This window comes from Lithobates pipiens, unplaced genomic scaffold (assembly GCF_037356315.1).
Source record: "Lithobates pipiens isolate NorthernLeopardFrog02 unplaced genomic scaffold, aLitPip1_a1.2 Scaffold_13, whole genome shotgun sequence".
Lineage (NCBI taxonomy): Eukaryota > Metazoa > Chordata > Amphibia > Anura > Ranidae > Lithobates > Lithobates pipiens.
Genome location: NW_027507718.1, coordinates 333542728 through 333565365, shown reverse-complemented (window position 1 = coordinate 333565365; position 22638 = coordinate 333542728). Strand labels below are relative to the sequence as shown.

Here is a 22638-nt window from a genome sequence, read left to right as displayed (position 1 = left end):
TGAAAGTCAGTCGGGAAGACCTTTAGACCTAGTCTGCCAGAAAGTCCAGTCGTGTGTACGCGGCATTGGATTTAGAGTGACTGCACTTCCAAGTGCACTTGCAGTGCAAAGTGGATTTGCCTTTCGTAAATAACCTTGTTTCTGTTTTTGTTATTATACAGTATTTATAATTCATTTCTTTATAGCAGTACTGACAATAGCCTTGTCTTAGAATAGCAAAGCTTTATCAACTGCTAATATTTAAGGCAATTGCTGTTACAACTACTATTGACATTGTTATTGTTAAGGCAGCAATAAGCCCCAAAGCCAAAAATATAATACAGTATATTGTAGCTTACTAATCCTTACATGTCGTGGCTGCATTAGTGTTCCCTATGTTTTCACCTGATGATCTGGCCAGTGACACACCTCCTACACATTGGATGAAGAGACACCTTTGTACAGCAGCATTGTTATTCTGGGAGGAGAGGAGTGTTAGATATACTAGCAGATTTTGACGCACCAGTTATACAAGGATCACAATTTGGCAAGTGCAGCCAGGACTGGCCAAATTTTGATCCACCGATGGCCTTGGAGATTGTACAGAAATCAATCTAAGACAATATTTTATTACCATGATTGCAATTGCTACAGTTCTTTGTAATCTGTTATTATTCTCTTTTTTATTTTATTTTTTGCTGTTTTATACTGAATATGTATTGTTTTGTTTGTTTTTTATTCGTGAAAGTTTATACATTTATCAACTTTTTATGATGTGGTTCTTAGGATTTGTAAAATATTCCAGATTAAAAGTTGTTTTCATGATTTAGGCAAAGCACATATTCATCAAGTACCTGTTTTTCTTGCAAGAAACTGTCATTCAGTATTTAGTGATAGCACAGCAGTAAGCTCTGGAGTATCACACTCACCCTCACCACCTGCTGGCTGTACAAGGGTAAGTTTCAATTGAAATATTTACTTACAATTTTCTATATGTACCTTACTTAAAAAATATACATTTTGTATTCTATCCCTGAACACAGTGGGGGAATTAGCAAAGACTGGCTCACCAGAAGAACTGCTAAAATGAATATAATCCTATGCAAACTAAATGAATAAATCTAGTGTAAGAGGATTGATTTGGTGCATAGGGATATAACAATGCAGAATAAAAGTTTAGAAAAAAAGTGTGCCACGAAAAAAGGTTTTTGTAAAGTCTTAATAATAAATAAATATCTTGTGCGCAAATGTGTTTTTGTGCTTGAAAATAGCGTTGTTGCATCCAAATCTACCATATGTTATTTGTGAACAAAATAATATAGTTGTCGGTAAATGTTCCTCATACAGTATCAGTATCATACAGTCACAAGTTTACAATAATGAGCACATAAGGGTTAGAGATAGAAATGTGCCCCCAAAAATAGACAACTGCGAGAGAAGAAGAGCAGGTGAGATGGATACAGCAAGCTGTGCTGTCTTCCTGGAGTGCTGCTGTGCCCAGAAAGAAATAGAATTGGCTCTATGGCATCTCAGCCAATCAGAAACAGCCCTGTATTTTTATCAATGAACACAAGGCGTTCACTGATTGGCCACTTTACACCTTAGCCAATTCTATTTAACTGTTACTACAATGTTTACTACATTACTCTTTTTTCCTATTGGACCAAGACTATTGCACTATTGATCCTATTGCTATTTTAATGACTAAGTCATTTTACAGTATGTCTTTTAGTACTAATACTAGTATCATTTTTACCTTTGCTACTTTTTCTAATTAACACCACCACCACATTATAATATTGCATTTACGTCTATCATTTTTAAGGCTATTATTACTTTAATCAAGTTTTAAATTAAGGTTTAATGAATGCCCATTACTAAAATCTCAAAAATTATTACTACTGTCTTAATTATTGTAGAAATCGTATTATAACTATTATTTCTCTCACTACTTGCTCTTAATGCTGTTACCATTATCACCACTGTGTTATTTTTATATCGCAAATATTGCAGTTATTAATATTCGTGTATAAAACAAAATTCATTGGCACTCCGCTTAAAAAGCCAAAAAAGGGCAGTTATGTAAAGTGAACTCATGTACTTATAAGAATAAAGAGGAACTCCAAAAAGTTAAAAAAGACAATTCCCAGCGCTCCCCCAACATAGAAAAAAGCAGCTTCACCCCCTCTCTGGCATGGTTCCCTGCACTCCTGACACTGCTCTTCTAGACTAAATGACAGCCATCATCATTCAACCCACTTATGCAAGTTTAGGCTGCCATGGACATACACCCTGGAGGCGCATCACAACGGCTGTCTGGGCACCCAGGAGAATGCTGCAAAGATTGGCACTCAGGCTGCATTCACACCTGAGCATTTCAAAGTCATGTGTTTTTACTGCAATTTTCACGCGTTTTTCCCACCATTTTGTTTAGGTCACCAATGTAAAAGGCAGAAAAACGCCTGTGATCTGCCCCAAAGAAGCCCATGTTCTTTTTTGAGCTCTGGGTGTTTTTCAGGCGTTTTGCTTTGTGTCACCAAACGCTCAGCTGTAAACAGATGCCATTGAAATTAATGGGCTTGTTGGGCATTTTTCTGGAGTTTTGCAAGCGTTTTATGAGCTGAAAATGCTCAGGTGTGAATGCCTCAAGTTACTACAACCCTGCTGCAGGGAGAAGAGGGAGAGACCCCATTATGCCACATTACCTGCAAGAAGAACAGGAAAAAGGTATGTATTTAATAAATAGGCATATATATACCAAAAAAATTGATAAAATGGAGAGGGGGTTGATCCAGTGGGGGCTGCTCAACTTGTAGTTGAGATGAAAGTAAAGCCCCATACACACTATCAGATTTTCTGCTGATTTTTTCCTTCAGATTTACTAAAACCATATAATATGAGGTCAAACCTTAGGAGTTTCAATTTGTATGCAATCAGGCCGGCCCTTGCACTACATTGTTTTGGTAAATCAAAAATCAGCAGAAAATCTGTGTGTATATAAAGTGTGTATGGGGCTTTAGAGTGTTCCTAAACAGCTGATAGTGTAAGCTGTCAGTAGATATATTCTATTTCAGGCTTTGTTTCCTCAGTGCTGCCCAGAGACCTGGCAAGCCACATATGCAAATACAGGCATACCTCACTTTTAAGTACACAATGGGGTTTATTTGCTAAAGCTGGGAAGTGCAAAATCAGTTCTTTTGCATAGAAAACAATGAGTTTCCAGGTTTTATTACCATTGAACAAGCTGGTGTTAGAAGCTTATTGGTTCCTATGCAGAAGTGAGCCTGATTTTGCACTTTCCAGCTTTAGTAAATAATCCCCATTATGTACTTAAAAGTGGGGTATGCCTGTAACGTTTTTTTTCAGTGTTGGCATTTGCTTAAAGTGGAACTTTGGGAAAATAAGAATGAACATTAATGCTGCAGTCTGTGAATAGCATCAAAATATTTGTGAACATCGTACAATAAACCACATTGTTGTACAACAAATAGTATCTTATAACTCCAATCACATTAGGTTTTTGAGAAAATAAAGTTTTGTTCTGTAGTCATGTGACCCACAGCCTCATACAGGTCCCTCTTAAGCATCAGTTTTTCTGCTGAGTTTTTCCTTCAGATTTACCAAAACCATATAATAATATGAGGTCAAACCTTAGGAGTTTCAATTTGTATGCAATCAGGCAGGCACATGCACTACATGGTTTTGGAGACACAGGAACGCCATGCATCCTTATTGGCAACGTTTACTAAGGAGTTTGAATAGCCAAACACATATATGGATTCCAAATTTTTGGTTTAACATACACTTTAATATAGCAGTCTTTATTTTTCTAATTCCTGCCTCTCGTTCCTGCCAGTAAGTCTGTTTTGTTTTTCTTCAACTTCATTTCAAAAACCAATCCGTCCAGCAAAAGTTAAAGTGAAGCTTTATCATAAAAGGAAACATAAAACAGCATATTTACTAAAATGGTAAAATGGTGAAATGTATTTCATCCTAAAAAAAAGTAACATAGTTAGTCTGGTTGAAAAAAAAAGACACAAAAGTCTAGCTAGTTCAACCAATAAAAAAATCCAGTTTTGGATTCTGAAATCTCTAACTGTTCGTTTTTATAAATATAGCAGAGATATCCCTATTACATACCGATCTTATTAATTCAGGTCCATTATCTGCTGTGGAACATCTTTATCTATCTCTCTCTCAATATATATATCTATATATAAAGATATATATATACACATGTTCTTTAGACTGCAGTGAAGCTATAACAGGAGCATGAATCATTTCTTTCTGTTTGATCTGGGAGTTACATAATAAAAGTGTAGAGAAGCATTGGACTGTATTTATTAACATTAAGGGCCAATAATTAGAAAATACGAGTGAGGTCATTGTCTGTGTATATACATTAGCACTGGTAATTTTCTACAAATGTTGCTGATACAGGAGCTCATGTTATGAGGGAAAAAAAGAACAATAGCCCATTTTGCAGATTTTCCAGCAAAGGGCCTTATAAATAGTGCTCATAGAAATGTGTTAAAAGCGTACATTGAAATACAGGCATACCCCACTTTTAAGTACACAATGGGGTTTATTTGCTAAAGCTGGAAAGTGCAAAATCAGGCTCACTTCTGCATAGAAACCAATGAGCTTCTGACCCCAGCTTGTTCAATTAAGCTTTGGTAATAAAACCTGGAAGCTCATTGGTTTCTATGCAGAGTCTGATTTTGCACTTTCCAGCTTTAGTAAATAAACCTCATTGTGTACTTAAAAGTGGGGTATGCCTGTACTGATATGTATTTTATATTAGTAATAAGAACAATCATCACAATCTGCAAAAAAGTCTATAGAAGCCTTTTTATAATTATCAAGTCAATGATGGATAAAGGAGGCTACACATGTACCTGTTCGGGCCTCTTGGGTGTCGAATCGCCATTCACACTTACCAGTGCCCATTTTTTCAGGTAGTTTGTGTAAAAAAAGTTGTCTATCTGTGAAGAGCAGCAAGATGTACAAGGATGAGTGTTGCTGCATACAGACAGGCTGGAGCATGTTTGAAGCTGGGTGGACACATGAGCATTAACTACATTATGGGGGTTAGCCTTCTATGAATGTGTTCCCATGAGCATTTATGCACAGAAAGTACGACTTCATGAATATTAACCGGCATATATATATTTTAACAGTTTATAAAATATTGACAGAAAGGTAAAATATGGAATAAAATGGAATATACATTGAATATATTATTCCCAGATCTTATTAGTATATTTTTAGTGCCATAGAGGAACTGCAGACATTCTAATATGTAGAATTGAAAGTATAACTAACTTTTTAGGTCAAAAGGTTCTGTCGCATTAATTTATGATTTATAAAATGATTTTTTATTAGAATAGTTGTACAGACAAATACAAATTAAATCTAAGATGCAAGTATATATATTTTATTTAATCTATTCTACTGAACCTAGAAAACTGATTAGTTAAAAAAAGAGCCTAGCAAAACACTTTAAAAAATAGTTACTAAAGTTGAACTCCAGGCAAAAAAGCTAAATGCACATATGCTAAAATACATGCAAGGGAGCTATCTTACCTGTGAAATAATTGGTATTTCTGCCCATCTCAGTACTGAGATTTACATAACCCTTCCAAACAGCTCAACCAGGAGGATGCCTGCACTTTCTCTGCTATATTTAAAGGATAAAGTGATGTCATGTAAACCCCAGCCTGTAGATTGGACAGTGAAGGAGCAGAAACAGACCATTGAGGTCATCCATGTATTCACTCTGCTCTCTCCTCCTCTCCGCCTTTTTTAAGTAAGCATAATTGCATGTGCCATACCTGATTGGCTCCCAGTGTTGCACCTCCCTTTCCCCGTCTGCTGTACATGGGATAACAAAGGCTGCGGCAACATGGCTCGGCTGCGCGAATCGCCATTATGTTACGTCGCTCCCTCTGGTCGCCCCGGAGCCGATGCGAGTGCCTGGCAGTCTCGATGACCACCGGGCTCCCGTGATCGCTCGTAACACGGCGAGAACCAGGATCTCTGTGTGTAAACACAGAGATCCCAGTTCTCTGAGGGGAGAAGTGACAGATCATCTGTTCATACAAAGTATGAACAGCAATCTGTCCTCTCCCCTAGTCAGCCCCCCCCCCCACTTCAGTTAAAACACACACTAGGGAACACAATTAACCCCTCGATCGGCCATTAGTGTTAACCCCTACACTGTCTGTGACATTTTTACAGTAATCAATGCATTTTTATAGCATTGATCACTGTATTGATGCCAGTGGTCCCAAAAATGTGTCAGAATTATCCAATGTGTCTGCCATAATGTTACAGTCATGGTAAAAATTGCAGATCACCACCATTACTAGTAAAAAAATAATAATAAAAATGCTATAAATCGATCCCCTATTTTGTAGACAACTTTTGCGCAAACCAATCAATACACGCTTATTGCGATTTTTCGTTACCAAAAATATGTAGAAGAATACACATAGGCCTAAACTGAGGGAAAACATTTTTTATATATATTTTTGGGGGATATTTATTATAGCAAAAAGTAAAAAAGAATGTGTTTTTTTCAAAATTTATGCTTTTTTTTGTTTATAACACAAAAAATAAAAACCGCAGACGTGATCAAATATCACCAAAAGAAAGTTTTGTGGGTAAAAAATGTCAATATTGTTTGGGTGCAACATCGCACGAACGCGCAATTGTCAGTTAAAGTGACACAGTGCCGAATCGCAAAATGTGCTCTGGTCAGGAAGGGGGTAAAATCTTCCGGGGGTGAAGCGGTTAAAATACAATTCCAATATGTTGTATCAAGGTTTGTACATAACTTTTATCCAAGAATTAATTCACATTTTTCTAATTGAATCTTGTATAAGCATTGGTTGAACCTTGCTTAATAGATCTCTTTAAGTAGAACTAGAGACAAAACTTTTTTTTTTTTCATTTTGGATAGTGCAGGAGAGGGTTATAACCCCTGTCAGGTTTTTTTACCATCTGTGTCTCATTGCAGAGATTTCCTTTCACATCCTGTCCCATAGCAAAACAGGATGTGAGAGGAAATCCCTGAAAATTAAGGGAATTCCTTAGGGACCCCCAGGTCACTAGAACTAGTGCCGCCACTGGAAGATTTCCTCTCTATTATTTTCTGGGGGCAACCCAAAATTTTATTTTACTTTCACTTGATGATCAATGATCATGGTAAACAGGACAAAAACAGAGCGGGTATCTCCCTAATGATTTATTAATAAATACATAACTGCAATCATTTGTCTTCTGTATATATACAACTTTAGAATATATTTGAATTGTTCCCTGCAAAGTAGGATTTGCAGGCTCAGAACTGCATCTGAAAAGACTGATAAGATGTGTGTCGAAGCTTTTGCAAATTCAGGTGTACAGTTTCCTGAACAAGGGCGTTCATAGTCAGACATTCACACATTGATATTGCAAAGATATTTTAATGGGGTTTTTTCAGCATTGCTGTCTTGCTGAGGATTGACCATTGATGACACTTTCAACTTTAGAAAACCAGGCCATTCAAAAGGTGAAGTTCGAAAATTCCGACACTCATAATTCTTGGCTCTAGATTATGTGTTCTAGCAGTGACCAAACAAAATGTATAGAACAAAATGCACGATTTTTATTTTAAACATGCACCTTTACTTCTGTAAAAGACTGTATAATTCTGATCTGCTTACTGTAGTGGAATGAAAAGTGAAGATCAATACCTTGCAATTACAGTGTGTAACAGAGAAGTAACCCATTGCTTTCTATACAATTAGCATACCTGACTACAGTATTGGTGTGGATAACAACGCATGCCTAGTCAATAAATTGCTTTGCTCCCCAGGCTCACAATACCTCTGTGCCTCTGAGCAGGTATTTGCTAATGTGATGCTAAAGTTCTTTTCCAGACATATCTTTGTCAGATACCACAAGAATAGGTTAAAAATGTGCATAGATGGTTAGCTTGTTTATGAAATTTCCCAGCGACCCTCTCATTGTGACAGTGTTCTAATATTGCACACTTCCCTAACATTCTGAGGAGTGTAGATTGCATACATATGGCATTAGTTCCTCCATTAAGGCTTGACTCTATATTTAGAAATAGGGAAATGTTTCATTCCATTAATGCACAGGTGATATGTAATGCCAAGCATGTAATTACCAATGTTGTTGCTAAATGTCCTGAGCCTTGACATGACTCCTTCATCATTCAAGGCTCTACTGTTACCTAGTATTTGGAGGGATGACATTCTTTCACTGAGATGCTTTATTGAAAAAAATATGTAAATGCTATGCAGAAGTATGTATGTGAAGGGCATAAGCTGCAGCCGGGAAGGGGTTAAATTTCTGATTTTGGAAAGACTTCAAACTCCTGCTAATGAACATCTGGGAAGATGGGTTGTGTGTGGCTGCCTATTCCATTTATATGGAGAACGCTGAATCCTGCTGCAGAGCCAGCCAGGGTCTTCACGGCAAACTGAGTTGAGATTGTTATTAAAATGCACTATTCTCATTTAACACTGATGTACTTTGTTCACCTAACTTGTCAAGGAAGTTATATCTGGTTACATGAAGCTTGCAATCTACATAATAAGTAAGGAATGTTCAGGTCTTGTTATGAGGAAGTAGTAACAAGACTCCCTCCTGAGCAGATTAATTGTAAATATTTTTGGACATTTAACTAAATTGGTCACTGTCAAATTCAGCCGAACCAACCATATTATGGAATTTTTTGGGAACAGTTTTTGTTTTCTTTCGAACCAAAAACATACTGGTATATTAATTGGTTTTCAACTTTAATTGGCCCTAGTATGTGTGTGGCTGTTGTAGGGACATAATATACTTTGGAGTAGGGACATTTGTAAACTTGTCTGGTATTTTCTGTTACGTCTTGAGGATTACGGGTGGATAAAATATTACACATATATATATATATATATATATATATTGTTTTGGTCATTTAAACTCAGCTCTAATATCCTTTTACTCTGAGAGAAGGAAGTGAACAGTCTATGTATTTACTCAGTGTATATAAAATATGGTTCAATTTAATGCTGGTTTAACACATATTCCTCTTTTTAGATTGTTGGAATTTTTTGTTTTATACTAGTTTAAATAAATCCACATTTCAAGTGAAAATGTGATGAAAGTAACCATTTTTTCAAGATGAATACATTCAACTGATTTGTGCATGTTCTAAAAGATCTAATTAAATTATAGTTCAGCAATATCACAAACACAACGACCCCGTTGAAAATTGCTGAAAATCAAATGAAAGCAACTGAACTTTTGTTTTATTTTTAACTGATCTGAATAGAATACCAAGACATTGTCCTATTGACAAAAGACTAGGTTAAAATATGTGTGGGCATCATTACATGTTGGCAAGCCTTGCTCTCATTTTTAGTATTCTTTGGCAAACGAGTCTTTTGGCCAATCCAGTAAAAGCTACATGGTATTGGCCATGTCTGAATCAATCACAGCATACTAGTAAAACCCATACATTTCATCAAGTTTAGAGAAGGACACATTTAACTTTAGTTTTTTTAGGTTCTAATTTGGTAGCCTACACTACCAGTGAGTTTGAAATGCATATTCTCTGCTGGCTAAATGATTCTGCACTCATTTGCAGTGAGTGGTCTCGGGGGCTTAACTGACTATACATAATCAGTTAACAGATTCTTAAGTGAACAACAGCTAATTCTAAATAATTTATATCACAAATTTGTTATAAAAATCTTAAAATAGAAAGTGTTGTACACTATCATATAAATGTTGTAAAAGTCAATTTTGTGGATAAATTTAAACTTTCTATAAAAAATACAATTAAAACAGATATAATAAAATAATTGAACAATACATTACTTTAAATCCTAGTTTGTTCATTTATTTGAATAATCTTTGTCTGTTTTATAGATTTCAGTAGATCTTTAAAACTGTGCATGCAAATACCTGTACGCCACCATTTGTGTATGATGGCAGTAAACTTTTCCACAGACACAGTAATGAAATGCTTGCCATATAAACAAGTTTTAGGGTCTCACACACACGCACACTATTGTATCAACAGTTTACACTACTGGGTGAATACTCATAACTAAGAATGCAAGTACTGTCATTCCAGTTAATATATATTAATTTTATACTGCAATTGAAGAAAAAAATATATATTAGAATATTTTTTAATTGTTGTTCCCTGTTATCTGAGATATATTTTTGTTTGCATTTGGCATAACATAGTTGGTACATTTTAAATATACATGATCACAAATACTTTTTTGCATCATATAATGCAGCAAACATTATTATTATATTATAGGAATTAATTACATTTATTTATTTTATAGACTTATAATTTTTGTTATTTATGAGCAAAACAATGCAAGTTAGTTACAATAAAATAAACCTCAATACCGATTGATTGTAATAAAACATTTCCAAGCCTACATGCTTTTGCAATGCCTTTTATAATACTGAGAAATATATCCAATGTTAAAACTGCATACAATTTGTACATCAGTTTAGCAAAATTGCATTTACACATTCCCAAGCTTCACTGCACGCACATCATGTCTCTAACATTTATATGGATTTTGTAGATTTCTAGATTATCAGTTATATTATGTGAAACATCTTCTTTTGATATTAACCACTACAATACAGGGCACTTTCACCCCCTTCCTTCCCAGCCCAATTTTCAGCTTTCAGCGCTCTAGCGCTTTCAGTGACAATTGCGCGGTCATGCTACACTGTACCCAAATGAAATTGTTATCATTTTGTTCGCACAAATAGAGCTTTATTTTGGTGGTATTTATTCACGACTCCGTTTTTTTTTTTTGCGATATAAGCGCAAAAAAAGCGGAAATTTGGAAAAAAAACTATATTTTCTTTTTTCTATTTGAAAAGAAATCCAATAAAATCAAATTTTGTCATAAATTTAAGCCAAAATGTATTCTGCTACGTGTTTTTGGTAAAAAAAATTCCGTTAAGTGTATAATAATTGGTTTGTGTGATCACGGACATATGTACGCAAATGATCATGTACATATGTGTGCAGGTGATCACGTACATATGTGTGCAGATAATCATTGGGACATGTGATTTTAGTGGGACATATGTGGGGGACATGTTTTTATTATTAGGGACATGTGTTTTTATTATTTAGGGACATGTATGTTTTGGGGACATGTGTGTTTTGGGGACATATGTGGGGACTGTGTTTGTACTGTGTGGTGTGTTGTGTGTTTACACTACACTGATGATCAGTGAGTAAAAAGCTGTAAAAAGCAGCCCATACTCACTGATCATCAGCCGGCTGCAGCGTTCTGCTCTCCTCTCCTCAGCGTGTGAGGAGAGGAGAGCCGATTGCCTAGCAACCGGCTGTTTGTTTACATCACATGACGGGCGTGATTGGACACGGCCGTCATGTGATCAGGAGGGCCAATCACAGAGCCCTCCTGCCGATCTGAGATGTGCCGTGTCCGGGTGACACGAGCACATCGGGATCGCGCCGCTGCGCGGGCATGCGCGCGCGCGATCCCGCTACTCCTGAATGACGTTCCTGAACGTCCTATCAGGAGTAGACGGCTCCCACCCGGCCGTATATATGCATTGGCCGGGTGGGAAGTGGTTAAAGCACATTTATGATACCTATGCATGCATTATTACACACATTGTGGTTTATTTACTAAAGATATAGAGCATGTTTGCCTAGCAAAGTATATCTTCCTGTTGAAAAGTAAATGTTAATAAATAAGGTAAACCTGTGTTCACTTTTGAATATTCAATCATATGGGAGGGAAATGAAGAAAACAGGATTTTTCACAGCACATGATTGGATAAACAAAGTGAACACAGCTTAACCATTTTGACTAACATTCACTTGGCAAAGTGTGTAGTACTGAACCCAGCTATTGTACATTGTACCATAGTTTGAAATTTTAACCCCTTCCCAACCAGCCACCGCAGTTCTACTGTGGCAAGTTGGCTCCCCTGGGCGAACCGACGTAGCTGTACATTGGTTTGCCTTTTAACCACTAGAGGCATGATGCCAGAGCCGTTGCGTGTGCCCGGCCGTATGGATGACCGTTGGGCACCGCGATCACTCCACACAGAGACAGAATGGAGATCTGTCAAATCTCCTCACCCAGGCAGTCCCATCCCCCCACAGTTAGAATCACTCCCTAGGGAACACAGTTAATCCCTTGATTGCCCCCTAGTGTTAACCCCTACCCTGCCAGTGATATTTATCAGTGCATTTTTATAGCAATGGTCCCAAAAATGTGTCAAAAGTGTCCAATCAGTCCCGATAAAAATCGCGGATCACCGACATTACTAGTAAAAAAAATTGGGAATATTTATTATAGCAAAAAGTACAAAATATTGTGTTTTTTTAGGGCTGTGAAAATTAAAGATTAATTCCTCGATTAATCGTAAATTTTTTTGATCGATCAATTTTTTTTTTTAATCGATCAAAATTCTTTTGACCGGTACTCACCGCTCCGCCGACTTCCCGGGTCTTCAGGGAGTTCCACCGGAGATCCGGTGACATCACTGGACTCCTCCCCCCCTTCCCCAAGTGCCTCCGTCTGCTAACGAAGGGAAGGGGGAGGAGTCCAGTGACGTTGAAGTTTCTGATTGAACGTAACGTGTACGGGGGAGGAGCTACGCATGACGCCCCCCGCTGCTGCCCTACGGAACTAACACGATTGTCGGCTTTACATGCTGTGTTTTTATCATCTTTATGTGAGTAGTTTGTGTTTGAACACAAAAATGTAATCTTATTCTTAAGCGGTGAGCACTTTGATCTTTTCTTTCTACCCACGACCTGAGATTGTGAGAGAAGTTTATGGTCCGTGTTAACCCTTTTGATACCCGCATGCATGACCACCTGTTTGCACAGGGGTCCATGCCATAAGGTGAGAGTGATTCGTTAGACTGGAGGTGGAGGGATTGTCACGCTACTGTGGGGAAAAAAAATTACTTACGTCAGTGCCTCAGTTTGAATTTAAAACGTTTGTGTGAACTGTGAAGTTAAGTCATGGATTGTGAAAACTAAGTAGTGTCAGGTGATTATATACAGTGTATACCACATTTACCACTGACTTATGCAGAGTTGCAATGCAAGGAGATCAGCTAAAAGTAGTTGGATCTGTATGTGCTTTATAATTAATCAAAATTAGTCGATTAATCGATTAAAAAAAATATCGATTAATCGAACACAACATTTTTGATCAGTAACAGCCCTAGTTTTTTTCAAACGTGTCGCTCTTTTTTTGTTTATAGCGCAAAAAATCAAAACTGCAGAGATGATCAAATACCACCAAAAGAAAGCTCTATTTGTGGGAAAAAAGGGGCATCAATTTTGTTTGGTTACAACGTCACACGACCACGCAATTGTCAGTTAAAGCGTCACAGTGCCGTATCACAAAAAACGGCCTGGTCATTGAGCAGCCAAATCTTCCGAGGCTGAAGTGGTTAAAGGTAGTTTGACATAACCAGAATTTGAAAGCTATCAGTTTTGACCTTCTAAAAATGTTAATTGGTTGTGTCTGTTTAATTATGTTTGAGTAACAGATCGGGAACAAGCACATAATGATGAAGTCAGATATTCTAATGCTCAATTGGATCAGCACAACAGTCAGGCAAATAGTATTTTTAGAAAACAAAGTCAGCAGTAGCAACCCAAATATCTCTGTTACCATAAGTTTAATTTAAAAGTAAGGAAAGGAATTGGGTAAAAACAGCATTACTATGTGTGTATGAGTTTAACATAGTTTTCAATATACTATTGGACAACAAATTAAGTTTAATGAATATATGCTACATAAGACCAGGGAAAAACATATGTGCTTTCAGGTAAATAATTATATAAATCAAGTCTTCCACAAATGTTTAAGTGAAATGTGATAGCCAGTTATGTTAGTACCTGTATTTTCAGCATCTATATGAGATACCAGCGATCTAGAAAGATCTGCTAAAAGAGTTTATATTTTTACTATGCAATAAGTCATACTAAACTGTCCTGAATTTTTGCCTTTGTCTTCTTCAATGCCTTTCACCAGTGGTGTCACCAAAGACGGCTCATTCACAGGCCTCTGTAGAAAACTTTAAACATAACTGCCAGGGGTACTGGCACCAGGGGCACACATTTGTCATATGGTAGTCTGAGTCCCCAAAATGGCATAAAATCAGAGACCAAAAACACATAGCCTCTTCTTTGATTACAAAGCACAGCTGCACCCAAAAGAACATAAAATAGACTGCATATATTATTTTCCGTTTTCGGCTAGAGCTTGCAGTTATCTTATGTCTATGAATCATACAAACCACCACTGGCCAATCCCTTTCAGGAAAACGAATCAGACAGGATAGAAAACCTGTTCTGGTCACTTTTATTCCCAGAGATAAGCCAAGGCCTGACACGTGTTCCAACACCTCTGCTATCTTCTCCTTTCAACTATGCAGAAACATTGACATGATACTTGGCCATGCCAAGAATTCATTATCAGGACGATACCAAAGAGAGTTTAGATTGCGTCTGCACATCCAACTGCCCTCTTTACATCTATGGTCACTGGTCCATTTCAGGCTCAACTTGATTTGTTGGATTGGGAAACCACATGCACACTACTACAAAATGGTTATGGTTTAACCTTTTAAAAAGTTTCATCTGTGTGTTGTCATTAAATTGTAATTGATCTCCTCATCTCAATAACTCCTTCTTGTTTACATTCTAAGGCACTAGCTTTGAGCATTGACCTCCTTTTTCATATGTAATCAAAATCTCATGTCTATCAAGTACATTACGTGGCAAACTATCTTCTTTAACCACTTGCTTACTGGGCACTTAAACCCCCCTCAGTCCCAGACCAATTTTCAGCTTTCAGCGCTGATGCACTTTGAATGACAATTGCGCGGGCATACAACACTGTACCCAAATGAAATTTTTATCATTTTTTTCCCACAAATAGAGCTTTCTTTTGGTGGTATTTAGTTACAGCTCGGAGTTTATTTTTTGCTAAACAAACAAAAAAAGATGCAAAAAAAAAAAAAAAAAAATCATGTTTTAATAGTTTGTTATAAAATTTTGCAAACGGGTCATTTTTCTCCTTCATTGAAGTGCGCTGATAAGGTGGCACTGATAGGCTGCATTGGTGGGCACTGATGGGCTGCATTGGTGGGCACTGATAGGCTGCATTGGTGGGCACTGATAGGCTGCACTGGTGGGCACTGATAGGCATAGTTAAGGCGGCACTAATAGGCACAGATAAGGCGGCACCGATGGGCACAGATAAGGCGGCACTGATGGGCAAAGATGGGCACAGATAAGATGGCACGGATGGGTGGCACGGATAAGTGGCACGGATGGGTGGCACGGATGGGCACTGATAGGTACCACAGATAGATGGGACTGATGGGCACTGATAGGTGGCTCTGATAGGTGGCACTGCTGGGCACTGATGGGCGGCACTGCTGGGCACTGATGGGCGGCACTGGGGTGCAGCACCTTTGAGGCAGATTGGGTGGCACTGTGGGTGGCACTGTGGGTGGCACTGTGGGGTGGCACTGTGGGGTGGCACTGTGGGTGGCACTGTGGGTGGCACTGTGGGCATTATGGGCACAGACGGGGGGCACTTACTTTTACTTTGTTAAACTTCAGGATGGCACTGCGGGAGGCAGGTGGGCACTGGCAGGTGGCATGTGGTGACTTTCATTGCTGGCCGTGATCGGGACTGATGTCCCGATCACGGCCGCCGGTGATCGGCTTTTTTTTTTTCTCCTCGCGCTGTCAGCGCGAGGGGGAATAATAGCCGATTACCGGCTCCGTTCTATCACATGATCAGCTGTCATTGGCTGACAGCTGATCACGTGATAAGGGGTCGGGATCGACCCCTTACACGGATCGGGGATCAGGCGAGTCTCACGGACTCGCCGATCACAGAGCGCGCCGCGCGCGCCCCTCAGGGGGCGCGCAGGCCGCTCGTAACCGGGACGACGTCAATAGACGTAGTCCCGGAAATCTAGGTCCGCGCTAATGCCGTCATTCGGCAATAGCGCGGTACCCAAGTGGTTAAAGTGGTTGTAAACCCTTACAACACACTTTGACCTACAGGTAAGCCTAGATTAAGGCTTACCTGTAGGTCCAAGAAATATCTCCTAAACCTATACGGTTTAGGAGATATTTGCCCGAAGACAGACACCGCTGTCTACGGTGCATGCGCCGTAGACAGTGGGGCACAGGCGCACTGAGCGCGGAATTCTCAACAACGGAGCTGCCGTGTGTGCCGGCTCCCGTGTGCATGCGCCGGAGTGACGGCTTCGCCGAATGACAGTGGCGGAGCTGCGAGACCCCACCAAGAAGATGGATGTGCCGGACTACAGGGGACAGCGGTGACTTCGCTGGCTCCTGTGTCAGGTAAGTGACACATAATGGACTACTATGTGATGCATAGTAGTCCATTATGCTTTGCCTTTGCAGGGAATGAAAGAGGAAGTAAACTCATCAGGGTTTACTTCCTCTTTAAGAGAGCTTGAACAGCACATCTTGAAACTCCGGTCTGCTTTGAAATCTTTGCCTGGGAGAGACCTGGCTGATGCAGTATAACTTGTGTCTTGTTGCCATCGTGTATGATCTGTGACATGAAACTGTCTTCCGCATCTTCAGCTTAGTAGCAGAGCTTGTCTGTTCCTCACCCAGTGTGCAAATGTAAGAATTGACTCTGGTTTGAAGCCAAAGGGTAGTCACACTAAATATTGATTTATACATTTTGTAAATTGATAAAAATAAACAATTAAAATATATACTTTTGAAAGCATTCTTACTTTACAGCAATTCTTCATACGCACCTAAAACTTTTGCACAGTACTGTAGATACTGTTTATTGTATGTTTCAGGTTGACTGCTACAATTCAAAGCAAAGTGTGAAGATTTTAAAGCCAACTTTTCTTTGAAAGGGGAATCCATAGTTTTAAATGGTCATAGCACAAAATGCCCATGTTCACCTAAAGCAATTACCTCCATTGTGTTTATAAGCTAAAAATAAGGCACATTATCATGCAAGGTACACTAGATTGTCTGTTTATAAATATTTCACTTTGTAAATGTCTCATCAATACCCATAATGTTTGTAATTTGTGTGCAATGTCATTTTCTATAGGACCATAGGAGTTGAAGAACATTTACCAATAGAGAAAATAGCCTAACATTATAGGATAAGAATATTCGCCTAATGGGAAATAATGTGAGGGAAGCCCCAACACTTTCTGTTCCTGATTCCTGTGTGAATGGTCAAATGAATGTTCGTTCAGTCGATCAAACCTCCAGCAGCAGTGTAAAATGAAACATTAAGTTGCAGTATTATTACCACCCCAACAACTTCCTGCTTAGGGCTCCTGATTGTCAGGGAGCTGGTGTCATGTCAAATAATGTCCCCCATCGGATGATGTCCGCTGTGTACTGCGCATGCCCAGTACACAGGACAAGCAGATTCCGAAAATATCGGCAGATGAACGGTGCTGTGAGTTCAGGTTCAAGCCCCACCATCCAAGTGGACAGAGTTAGAATAAAAAGAGCCGAGCGAAGCGGGGCCGAGCCTGAAGCGCGGGGAGCGAAGCCCTATGTCCAGCCCTATGTCCACTTGGATGGTGGGGCTTGCACCTGGACTCACGGCGCAGGCGCCGTTCATCTTCAGAGATTTTCCCAATCTCCTCGTGCTCTGTACTGCGCAAGCGCTGCGCCTGCGCAGTACACAGCGGAAACTATTAGATAGGCGGACCTTTTTGGACAGAACACCGGCACCCACTGGAGTCCTAACAACCAGTGATTCATCCCCACCCTGCACATTCAGCTATCAGACTAACAGGTGAATGTAAACAAACAAAGTGTTGTGGTTACAGGGCTGGCGCTAGACTTGCACACTAGACAATACCAGCTAAGCCATAATTTACTTCTGACATCACACCCTGGTCTGTCCCCATCTCTTCTCTTGCCTAGATCTTCGCTTTGTTCTACTATCTGCGCTTAGGTGTGTTAAGTACCCACAAAGGCTGGATTATTCATTTTGCTAACCAAGGGGAATTTAGTAACTATGTCTGCCACTGCCCAATGTCCTTGTTTTAGCTCTTAACAGTGAGACTTTTGTGAAGTGCTGGAGGGTGGATGTTATCTATGTGTACCTGCTGGTACCTGCTTGCAGTATGCCTTGGGTTTGCCAATGTTTCCCACAACCCAGTATCCAATATTTGTCCATACTATAATAAATATGTACAGGATGCCATTATACTGTACACTGTGAATTTTGAATATGATTGCTGCAGCTGCAGACTGTGTATTATACTGCCTGTTTGTCTACAGCTTAAGCCAGTCAGCAATTATTGCAGACCACACTGTCTGTTACACACTCTGACAGTACCAATTATTGCAGACCACACTGTCTGTTACACACTCTGACAGTACCAATTATTGCAGGCCACACTGTCTGTTACACACTGACTGTACCAATTATACAGGCTACACTGTCTGTTACACACTGACTGTATCAATTATACAGGCTACACTGTCTGTTACACACTGACTGTACCAATTATACAGGCTACACTGCCTGTTACACACTGGCTGTACCAATTATACAGGCTACACTGCCTGTTACACACTGGCTGTACCAATTATACAGGCTACACTGTCTGTTACACACTGACTGTACCAATTATACAGGCTACACTGTCTGTTACACACTGGCTGTACCAATTATACAGGCTACACTGTCTGTTACACACTGACTGTACCAATTATACAGGCTACACTGCCTGTTACACACTGACTGTGCCAATTATACAGGCTACACTGTCTGTTACACACTGACTGTACCAATTATACAGGCTACACTGCCTGTTACACACTGACTGTACCAGTTATACAGGCTACACTGTCTGTTACACACTGACTGTGCCAATTATACAGGCTACACTGCCTGTTACACACTGGCTGTTGCACACACACTGTACCAATAATTCAGGCTACACTGTCTGTTACACACTGACTGTACCAATTATACAGGCTACATTGTCTGTTACACACTGACTGTACCAATTATACAGGCTACACTGTCTGTTACACACTGACTGTACCAATTATACAGGCTACACTGCCTGTTACACATCTGTACCCTTTCTTCTTCTCAGCTCCAGCCTGAGCCTCCACAGTGCACTCCGTGTGCGACAGCCAGCCAGGGACTGCATGGGCTCCATTGTGGGTGGGACTGGACTGGAGGAGGGAATGAAGTCACGATGAGGTGGGCCTTCGCTCAGCACCTCATTGGCTGTGCCAGCCAGGAAGCAGCCTAATTGTAATCAGGATAGGGATTGGTGAGGTCTTGCATCACCTCCAATCCAATTTGCAGACACAGACAGCGTTGGCCGGAAGGACCATGAGGCCTACACACCCACACTGCATGGCAGCAATATACAGAGTCAGGACACAAGCAGCACTATTCTGGCGGAGCCGCAGCCTCGCAAACTGACATGTCACACTCCTATGATGATCCATCCCGGCAGGCCTGCACCCTCCCAGCTAGGCTAGGCAGCAGTGCGCCTAGCCTAGCAGTGGGGGTGGACCTGTGGGGGTCTGCAGATGGAGGGCTTATCAAAATCTGGTAGCCCCCTTTAAAAATACGAGGGCCCCTAGATACATCACCATGTGAATGAGTAAAGGGTATATAGTTCCCCCTCACAAATAAATTCTATAGTAAATCGCCTGAACAGAATTATGGGGATGAGGTCCTCCTCAACATGAGGACAAGGTGCATTGCAAGGTACCCCCCATGTTTAGGGCATGTGGCCTGGTATGATTCAGGAGAGGAGAGCTGCACACCCATCTGCCCCTTTCCTGGCCAGCCAGACTGCATGCCCAGACAGGGGCCTGGTATAGATTTTTGTCTGGGGTTCCCTCTTAAAATCCATACCAAACTGGATTTTTTAATGGGTTCTTGCTTAAAATCCATACCTGAAGAACCTGGTATGAATTTTGGGGCACCCCACATCATTTTTTTTTTAAACAATTCCTTCTCTTTATATACATTTGTCAGCTGGTGATCCCTTGCTGAAAGCTGAACATGCCAGGTGGGGGTGGCGATGCTGGCTCCCCAAAAACAGTAGTTCTGAGCTGAAAGCTGTCACATTTAGCAGTGGTATAACCACCCCTTGTAAATGTTTTACTTCACACTGCAGCTGGGGGTTCACTCCACCAAATAACAATTTTTAGGCTGTTCCCACAGGAATCTTCATAAACTGTACACAGTGCTGAGGACTTCATAAAATTTCCCCTACTGGTTGAATGTTCTTAGCCTATAGCAGCGATCTTCAAACTACAACCCTCCAGCTGTTGAAAAACTATACATCCCATTAGACATTGTAAAACATAGACACAGACATGACTAGTCATGATGGGAATTGTAGTTCCTGAACAACTGGGCCAATATTTGAAGACCCCTTGCCTATAGTGTTAATTTATTTTCTTTTATTTTTGGCTGATTTTCTCTGAGTATTGAATGGCAGAGAGTGCTACTTTCACCCAGTGAAAGACAAACAAAGACATTATTAACATATTACAAACATTCCCACTATTACACTTTACATTTGCATGAAATGAATGGTAAGACATTTGCAAATCAAATTTTTACAAATAGATCCCAATTTTACCCATTTGTGTAAAATTATAAAGATTTGTCTTTTCCTTTTCCTAAGTTGAGAAATTCTTACATAAGTTAATTTTCTGCCAATCTGCATAGTTTACTATGTGGAATTAATGCCTTTATTAACCGATTCCGGATCAGCCGCCGCAGTAACTTTTGCGCAAACCAATCAATATATGCTTATTGTGATTTTTTTAGCAAAAATATGTAGAAGAATGCATATTGGCCTAAACTGAGGAAAAAATTTGTTTTTTGTTTTTTAACTTTTGGATATTTATTATATCAAAAGTACAAAATATTGTGTTTTTTCAAAATTGTCGCACTTTTTTTATAGCGCTAAAAAAAACACTTATCAAATACCACCAAAAGAAAGCTCTATTTGTGGGGGAAAATCCGATCGTGTGTACGAGGCTTAAAAGTCAGTAAGAGAAACTGCTGAAAATGTTTTAATAATATGAAATGGGCAAGATTACACTATTTTCTAAGGGGTAATGGCTTTGCAGATAAATATCAATGCCAAAGAATATTTCCAGTATTACTGCTAGAATTAATTTAATAATCATGGGGATACTATTTTGTAACACATAGAACAAAACGAAATTTTTGCAGAATGCAAAAAAAAAAAAAAAAGACTTTTGTGACTTGCAGATACAGAGTCTGGGTTTATGTGATTTATAGTGTCATTGGTTTCTAATCATATTGAAAAGAAAGCTAATATAAAGGAAATGCTTGTAGTCTATTACTGGCAGTAGAATTTGTTTTGTAAAGTTGTGTGTGGCAAAGGGCTAGCCCAGGACAAGCCACAATGATCCATCTCCTGGCTGGGTCATACATTCTAACAACAGACGAGCTCTGATGGAAAAGCACTCATATGAAGTCTGTCTCATAATTACGTTGGGTTTCCTTATGCGACTGGAAATTAGGTTTCAGAGGGTAGGATCATGCTGACCTGGTGCCTCCGAATAGAAATCAGATAAGCAAGCCATGTTTTCTAAGAAGTAGTCACGAGAAACTGCTGCCGAGTTTAACTCTTTCACGAGCAGAGCCTTGCACTTGAACAAAGAAGGAATATAAAAGAGCAGCATCTCATATTCTGCACCTCTGCTGTTTTGCACATTGCTCTTGCTGTGCTCTTGAATGTAATTTTGCCCATTCTGTCCCCAGTTTGTTGCCTAAGGCCACTGGCATTGAGAGTGTTTGTCATTTATACCAACTGGGCTCCTGGATGTGAATCTGACCCAGCCACTCATCTGTCAGCACTGTCTCATTCCTTTTATTTACATCTGTCTTTAGCATTCTAATTATCTACTTTATTACTTTAGCCTGGAGGAATACCGTAAAAAACAACTGATATGAGGAGGATCCTACTCACAATAAAACTGCCTAAAATCCCCACTGCATATTATCCACAGCACTTGAGAATATTTGCACTGCCAGATGACCTCAATATGTCCTCAAATTGATCCTGTTATATAGCTTTTATCCTTCATCTATAATCACATACGAACACTATGTAAATATATGTATTTCCCTGTTTATAAACCTGTTTACTGCAATTGATGTATTATTTTTATTAAGAATCATTTGTTTCTAATATTTAAGTATAAATCACATGGTATCCATAGTATCTTCCATTAAGCAAGTTCAAACTAGAGGTCACCTGAAATAAACTGCCTTACAGACAAGTCACAGTGGTCCCATAGACTTCAAATTTCTAGACAAATAAATTGCCATTTATTGTTGCCTAAAATGTTTTAACATTTTATGTCATCCAGAATTAAAATTTTAAATTCATTGTTTAATATTTGTATGCTTAATATTTCTTAAATGGTTACATTAACGTTATGCACATTCTTATGATTTATTTACTAAATGGTATAAGGGTCACTCCAGACCCACACTATGATTGCTTGCCTCTTCCCCCCAAATACATTACATATTATTGGCTATT

The 22638-nt window shown here is 39.3% G+C and overlaps 1 protein-coding gene across 3 annotated transcripts in view; it reads left to right on the top strand.

The window, feature by feature from the left end:
- TTC29 (tetratricopeptide repeat domain 29) overlaps positions 1-22638 on the top strand; it is a 449656-nt gene that overhangs the window by 419841 nt on the left and 7177 nt on the right. The window contains exon 12 of one of the 3 annotated variants that reach the window (XM_077476995.1): positions 810-934. The exons of the other annotated variants lie outside the window; for them this stretch is intronic. Coding sequence (XP_077333121.1) covers positions 810-934 — 125 coding nt within the window. The remainder of the gene's footprint in view (positions 1-809; positions 935-22638) is intronic. 3 annotated transcript variants of the gene reach the window in all.